The sequence below is a fragment of the Channa argus genome, chromosome 8, assembly GCF_033026475.1.
Source record: "Channa argus isolate prfri chromosome 8, Channa argus male v1.0, whole genome shotgun sequence".
NCBI lineage: Eukaryota > Metazoa > Chordata > Actinopteri > Anabantiformes > Channidae > Channa > Channa argus.
The window spans coordinates 10,414,374-10,422,744 of record NC_090204.1 but is presented as its reverse complement, the minus strand read 5'-3'; the positions used below and the strand labels follow the sequence as shown (position 1 = coordinate 10,422,744).

Here is an 8,371-nt window from a genome sequence, read left to right as displayed (position 1 = left end):
TTAAGACACAACTGAGACGCTAGGTAGCATTAGACAAGCTTATGTTAAACATTATATTCAGCTTATATCAATTTGTCCTTAAAGTAGGCATAAATAACCAACGTCTGATTCCTTTAGAAAAATTAATTAATAAGTGGACAAAGTTGTTCTTCAGATGACTGTAGACATTAAAGTTACATTAAACTTATTTTTTTGAGGGTTTTAAATATGGACACCAAAAAATTTCACATTAGTCCATATAATCCAGTCTATTCAATATTTCCCACCAGGGGGTCAGAGAAAAAACAGGTGTTTCATAATTTTAATAAAGCCAATTCATCATATACAGATATGACCACATTAAATATGTTTACAACACAAGTCAATTTGTCCTTATGGAATTTACTTTGTCTGGAAAAACAACCATGATTCATAAATAAAAGTATCTCCCCCAGATTTACTAAATGTTTCAGTGCCATAACACAGAAAACTTAAGCCATTTTTTATTTCAGTCAGTCAATCCCAAAATGTGGATGTTAACATCAAATTAATGTCATAAGAATGGAGGCATAAATGTTTCAGTGGACTGTCAAAATAGCACATTGTTAGAGAATTAAAAATCTATTTTTTACATGTATTTTGTTTTTTTATTTTACCACATGAAGTCCTATAAATCAGCATCATAAAATAAAAATCTTAAGGAGTTTGAATTTGTGCATTTTTTCTACCTCAATTACAGGATGCAAATGCTGTTATATACACAGTAGGAATTTGGATGAATAAAAACTCTATCCACACCGGACATGTTTCTCCATTTGGAATGTCTGAAATCATGCTGTATTAAAAAGTTTTTTTTTCCTTTTTCTTTTGCTTAACCTACTCAAACACTACATGTGATGTATTTAACGCTTACTTCACACAGACAGAGTTTAGATAAAGCAGGTATGAGGATAAAAGGACCAGAGGAGGCACTTCATTTCCAAACAAGGATCATCAACCTTGGCTCAAAGTTTAGCAACTACCAACTTCCATTATTAAAACAGCCTCAGTCAGTATACTTGTCATAGTGAGATCCACCTTTTAGTCTTTTTCTCTCAAACTTTCAATTTTCCATGTTCCTCTATATTTAATCTCACTGAGATGTGATAAATACCTGCAAAACCATAGACGACAATGCAACCTTATCTGTAAGATGAAACAATGACTTCTAAGCCTTGTGATGATTGCCAGCATCCATTTCTCAGAACTTTTAAAATTGCATGTTCATGTTTGTGAATGAAAAAAGAGGGAAATGGCTTTATCCTTGTTTCTTCTTGTCTGGTGGGATGTGCTATGGGCTTGCCTTCCGTGCACTGACAAGGTAGCCTTTAGACTTGATAATGCCCCTGCTCTTGACAATAATGGAGTAGCGCAGGACCCACTCCAGCCTCCAGTCTGAGACATTTAGGTCCTGTGTTCCCTCCTGCACCGCTTCCTGGAATGTGGCTGCTGACATCAGCTCTGAGGTGGAAAACATGAGGTCAAGAGAAATTGAAAGATACATACTAGCTTTCAGCTGCAGCTTGCACAATGCAAAATAAAAATAATTATGAAAACAAATATAAAAATATATGTAATTGAATTGTTAAAAGGCAAATGAACAAAACAGGAGTAAACAATGAAGAATATTGAGGACCTTTTCAGTTGTGGATTAATGCACATTTGGTATGCTGTTTAGCAGGAGTCAAAACAAACTACAGTGCCTTTGTCATAACAAATGCCACCCAGTGTAACTCACTGATGTAAACCATTGGAACTCAAAGCACAGATAAAACTGGATTACATTAGTCTACAGAGAAAATTATATGTTGCTATGATTGTTGCCTTTAGCCTTCTCATGGCCTTTGGCGAAAAAGAGAAAAAAAAACATCACCATGTGACTGTGGTCACTTGGTGTGGAACCTGGATCACAAAAAGTTGGACGTTTACATATTTTTAATAATTGTTAAATGATATAAATGTGCAGGTTTGAGTTAATACATAAAAATTACGTTCTAATAGCCAAAGAAACGTGTTTTACCTTTTGGATCATTGTGTGTTAGGAGCTGGATGTCAAACTCTTTTGCGAAGGCTGTCAGATCAGGAGGCATCACGCAGCATGAGGCCAGGTTGACCTGGTTACTGCTGGGCTTCACCTAGTGAAATAGACAACATGGTCAATGACTGCCGTTGCTTGGTTCAACACTGAAAAGCGCAAATGAATGAGCTGGTACACTGGCCAAAGCTCATGACTAAAAACAAAACAATTCTGCTTGCAGTTGATATGAATGTAATATTCTGACCTCTGAAGTCACCATAAGATAAAGGTGATCACAAATTAAGGATCACACACTAAAGATTTGCACTGACCTGAGCCCAGTTGTAGAGCTGTTCCAACAGATCTTTGTCGAGGTCAGAGGTGCCTATGGCAGCAATCCTCTGATTTCTGACCAGGGCCTCCAGCTCCTCCCATGCTGGCTGAAGGTGAGCCAAAGACTGGCTGTCACCCTCCAAGAGCCCAGGTGAAGCTATGATAACAGAGTCGAGCTGGGACACAGCCAGTGTTTGGCAGGCTAGCGATGAGAGACAAACAAGGCCATACTATGAGCAGAGTTTAGAAAAACAAATAAATAATTCATGTCAATTGTGTGTGAATTTTAAGACAAATTTTGCTAAACAAGTTTAAAGCTTACCCAACCCCACTGCATCTCTGATGGAAGACTGAACCGCTTCGCACAGGAAGAGCTTAACTGCAAATCAAGTTACCATAACACTGTCAATAAACATCTCTAACATACATAGTTGTTTTGTTGCATCTAAACAGGCTTAAATCATTTTAATAATTACTTTACTCCAGACAGGTATTAAAAATGCTCTGTCATCAATGACTCTCTTTATAAAATGACTCAACCAGGTCTTTAACATAGGTGAGGAAAATAAATAGAAGCCCCTTTTAACAGCTACACTCTTGTTTAATGCACAACAGTAAATCATTACATTGCATTTGACTCAGTAAAAGAAAAGAAAAAAGTATTTTATTCAGCATATTTTATCGACATCTCAGATTTGCTATGCATAAAATCTAAATGAAGGCATTTAAGATTGGATGTTCATAGTGATCACAAAACCAATACAAACCTGAAACCCTCACCTCCTCCCTCTCTTCAGGTGTGACTACATCTGTTGCTTGGGGAATGGAGCAGTCCAGTGTGTCGGGAAAATCCTGCATAATAAGAAAAATCCCTTTAGAGATTATGTAACTTTGTTTTCCGGGGTAAAATGCATTGGGCTTAACATCCATCCAGCCCCCCAAAAACCAGATTGCCTGTGTAATACAATACAAAAGTATCTACATAAATGTACAACAATTCTGATTTATCCTCGTCTTTTCACCCATCTCTGTTGTTGCTTTACGTTTATTTTTACTGGCTGTGACGTGCCAACACTGACTGATGACAATAGGCCCTGCACACAGACACTGTTGAAACAAAACAGACACATAAGTTCCAATCTGACCAACCTGAGTTTTTATAGTGACTTTTTTACTGTACATATTGCAGATGCTGCTCTCTAATAATTTTATTACTTTCCTATTCTGAAAATTTTTTTAGTTATCTAAAAGAACAGATAAAAGTATAAATAAAATTATTACACTTTTTACACTTGAGACTATGGTTGTGTTCTTTCAGATAATCACACTTTTCCCAAACCTCGGTGTACACATGTTTTTAATCTGGTACTGTTTGTTGTTTCACTGGTTAAGGTGAAAAAAGCGTCAGATCAGTTGTGTTTTTTTGTTTCATGAGTAGACAAAGGTTGAATAAAATACATTTTTAAAAGCCTAATGTCATTTAGTAGATCCTAGGACTTGGTGAATGCATGCAGTTATGGTATTCTTAGGTTTCAAGAAACATTTAGTAATTTCGTATTCAAGTCAGTTTCCATGCTTCCGAGAGTCAAAACGTGTGTTATTTCTTTAAAAAAACTTGGACCATTACATACACTCATTTGCTGTGCACGTATGCAATAATGTACTGTTGTGGTCACTGTTAATCTGAAACTTTTGCAGTGTCGTGAAACTGTAACACTGACTTTTATGTAAATTTCACTATGTCTTTTTTTAGATGTAAGACAGACATGTTGAATTTCCATTATATTTACATAACTTGGTTCACATCTGAAGCGGGCTTAGGGCTGAGTGTGTTGCAAAAAGTCTGCATTTTTCCGTTTGACAATGTGCAGAAACCCACAAATTAAGACTCAGAACCAATTACTCAAACATCCCATTCTTCACATTTTCCTGCAGGGAAGGAGTCTTTGTATTTAAGAGACCCAGAGTTCAACCTCTTTCAAACCTCCCCCCCATCTCTAATAGAGTCCAGTGGGTGTGGTGACTAAAACTGAAGCAGATTAGCTAAGCCTAGCAAAATGGCCAGAATGATTGTTCACCACTGTGAATCCTGCTGCCCTGTAACCTTTGATATAAATCTTTAGGTCAAGTTTAAATTTAAAACGATCTAGTGGTGACTATTATCTACAAGTTATAACGCAGTTAATGGACAAGGCATCAAAAAATAAAAATAAATTAATAATAATAATAATAATAATAATAATAATAATAATTTTAAAAAGACAATTTAAAGAGTTCTATGAGCAAATGCCCACCAACCACCCATCTTAACAGACAGCCACACATTTGGACTAGTGCCTTTGGCAGCCAGCACTGCATGAACATTCATGGTGACAGCTTCTTTTCAGTAAGCTTAGAGGCATCCTTTGATGTCCATCACTAAAGTTATTTTACTATCTGGAGCACTGGAATGCAAATACTATTGTGCTAATTTCTTGGTGTGACTAAGCACAGGAATGAATGGTATGCGGATTCCCTATACTCATGACAACTATACTCCCATACCAAGCATCAACAGACCTAAATAAAAACAATTAGTTTTCCCACCTTGGATGAAGGCTTTGTTGCAGACATCCAATCGCTCAGTGTAGCCTGAATGCAGTCTCGAAGCTGAAACAGAAATGAATTTAAAACAGGAAGAAACTATTAAATTAACCTCCTTGAATCATGCAATTTAACAGATCATTGGACCCTCTATTAATTCAGACCAGACTCCACACTAGAACTGGACAGCTCTAATATTCAGTATGAGAGTGAAATCAGCTGGAAATCTTGTTAAAATAATGTCCCAATTTCCCAAACACGGAGGAGACAAGTCTAACTGCCAAACTATGTTTAATTTTCCAAAGCTTACAATCTACAAAGTAATAGGAACAGGGTGTGGAGTAGTTTAACAAATGTATGAGGGAGAAATGTTTGTACAGGAGTGTATAGTGTCAAACAAATAAGAGATTTGAAGCCTGGCACTGTGAACAGCATCGGTTTAAGCAGGGTTTGTTGAGACTGAGCATTAGGTTACGCAGCTCTGCTCTGATATTGTGTTCATGTCACATGTATAGATGGCAAGATTCCCATGTGCACAACTTCTGAGCTTTCATACAATATGTACAACCTAAAGCACAACAGTGTTGGTCTACGAACTTTAAAAGTACTGTAAATATAGTATTATATCCATTAAATGTATATTTAATGTACTTGAACATATTTCTTTAAAATTATTATACATTAAAAATATATATTGGTACTAATGCTTTATATGCCCTTTGATCATTATCACAACTACAAAACCAGCTTTGGATCTAGGTATGACATGCACAACACGCAGAGCTGTAATCAAATTCCAACCACACTTTGTAGTAAGGCTGCAGGTGATGTTTTAAACTCTAATACAGTAAGTGATGTGTTGTCTTAAGCAATCGTCAAATTGCTGCAACATATTTATTCAATGGACTAGTAGGTCAACACAAAATTAATTACCACCTACACTGAGATTTGTGTTAACTAATAAAAATGCTAAAAATTTACTGATATCATTAAACTTTTGGCCAATTTTGTGTACTGGCTTGTTATTTTAAAAAGGTCTTATAAAAAAAACACACACAAAAAAATAATAATAAATGCACCTGTTAACAGGTGATGCAAGTCAGCTATTTGCAGTATGGTATAAGCCCAGAACTATTGGTCTGTAAAGCAGAAGTTCTCAATCCCTGTCCTCAACACCCACGGTCCTGTTCGTTTTCCAGCTGTCCCTGTCCTACCACTGTCAATTACCTGAATCAGGTGTGTTCATCAGATTAGATGAGGCTGATGTATATTCAAGCTTCTGATTAACTGCACACACCTGATCCAGGAAGCCAGAGGACAGTGCAGGGCTGGTTAGAAAACAAGGACAGTGGGCCTTGGGGACCTGTGCTGTGAACGATTCACCCCACGCGTCATAAAATTGACGCTGGTTCGTGTGAAGACGCAATGAAGCTCTGAAGAGTTAGCTCAAGCACAGTCCTGTAAATATGGACCTCGACAAGTATAACCAAAGTGCTTACTTAAAAATAAACTAAAATCAGTTTATAACAATTAACACGCCTTGCTGTCAGGTAATACACCACCGAGCTCGTTAGCTGGTTAAACATTTAGCCAGGTCACGTTAGCCTAAAGTTGACTTGCGGGCTAAGCTAATATGCTAACTTATAGTACAACACAAGTAGCCTCGTTAGAAATTAGACAGGTGGATTTTTAGTTCTCGTCTTACCTCTTCGCTGGGGGAGCCTGGACATTTCTTTTTCAGACGACTCCTGTTGACTAAATTTCCAGTATGGAGCCGCAGAATCTTGGCGTGATTTAACAACATCTTCGCCTCAGAGGTAATGTTTTGAGGATCCATGTGCTTCCCGGCGGCTAACAAGTCGGTGAAAGAGCGTCTGATGTGACAGAGAGCCGGTGCTTCCGCTGAGCGCTACTGTGTCTGCCGGGCAATACAGCAGCCCAGCAAACAACGAAACCGTAGAGTCAGGATGACTTGCATTGCCTGTTGTCTGACCTAGTGGTTTTGCGGTTGCTTAGTGGCTGGTCTGGAGGAAAGCCGGTCGGTAACCGTCCTCTAAAACCTGGTCCGGATTTCGCGAGGGAGTAATAGGCTGAATCACTAAAACAGGCCTGGATTGTTGGAATGGCTTTTTGTGTCGGTGCAAGTTCCACGTCTGACCGCCAAATGGCGGTGTAGTATTTTTCATTTTCCCCAACAAATAAGCGCTAACTATATATTTTGACATTTACTGTGTATTCATACGTTCTTGACTTGTTGTAACTATTCTTCCTATCAATACAGGCCTTTAGGAGATACACCTTTCCTCCCTGTGTAAGTCTATTGTCCTCTATCTGTGCAAAACTATATTCTAAGTTGATCTGAAGACAGTACTAGAATTTAGTAGATAAATTCCAAAGCAGCATTTCAAAACACAAAAACAGTTTAGTTCAACTATTATTTTACTTTCAACTTTTTTTATACACTCCATGACCATTTTGTCACTTCTGATGATTAAGGAACATTTGTTAAAGTTGGGAGGGGGCAGGTGGATTAATGGGTAGACCATCAGGCTTCAACTCCCGCTGCACAGGGTGCTGGTCCCAAGCCTGGACAAAATGGGAGGGCTGCTAAAAAAACCCTGCCAAATAAAATTGTGGAACACATTCCACTGTGTCGACCCCTGATGGGACAAGCTGAAAACTGATCCTGTACCAGTTAAAGTTATATTGGTATTATGTTAGGTTTGAAGTTAACTTTGCACGTCTTGCTTGACATTTCATTTCTTAATTATCCTTTTTCGCCATTTCAAAATAAGGTAATGAAAACTTTTACACCCAACTGTATTCTTGGCCAGTACAAGCAGGAGTAATGAACATAGCATGGGAGACCAGTTTTAATATGGGGAATACAAACTTAATATGTTTAGTTTAGATTTCACTGTTTTGTTGTCTCTTTTCTGGTAATTTATGTGCAAAGGTTTAAACTATAGAGAAAATAGCTCACCTTAAAACACCACCAGCATGCACAAACATGAGCTTTTTCCATAATTAAGTAAAAGAAAGTTGGATGTGCACATTTAAGATCCAGCAAACGTACAATTAAATGTGTCATGGAGAAATATTTAGAGCAGTAAACTTTTAAAATGATCAATTCCAGCTGTCATGAGGTGAGAGGTGGGGTCACCACTGTATATCGGAGCCAACACATAGAGAAACACACAGACAGAGAACCATTCACAATCAAATTCACACCTATGGGAAATTTAGAGTCACCAATTAACAATTAAAATCCCCTCTCTGTCTAACCCTTTGCTTTTAATATCAAGCAAATTATTATCTTGGCTGTGTGCCTCTACTTCTTCTTTTTCTTGCTATTACTTTTTCCTGTGTATTCTGCCCTTCTTCCTGGCCCTGGTGGTGGAAATGGTCCTATTTGCTTCG

The 8,371-nt window shown here is 37.7% G+C and overlaps 1 protein-coding gene across 1 annotated transcript; it reads right to left on the bottom strand.

The window, feature by feature from the left end:
* Window positions 1-287: 287 nt before the first annotated feature.
* Window positions 288-6,962, bottom strand: gclm (glutamate-cysteine ligase, modifier subunit). The gene is made up of 7 exons (XM_067512851.1): window positions 6,657-6,962; window positions 4,955-5,017; window positions 3,136-3,220; window positions 2,691-2,747; window positions 2,368-2,570; window positions 2,039-2,153; window positions 288-1,479 (listed from the first exon to the last, which is right to left on the bottom strand). Exons 1-7 carry the CDS (start codon window positions 6,786-6,788, stop codon window positions 1,310-1,312), a joined length of 825 nt encoding a protein of 274 aa, XP_067368952.1. The 5' UTR covers window positions 6,789-6,962; the 3' UTR covers window positions 288-1,309.
* Window positions 6,963-8,371: the final 1,409 nt, after the last annotated feature.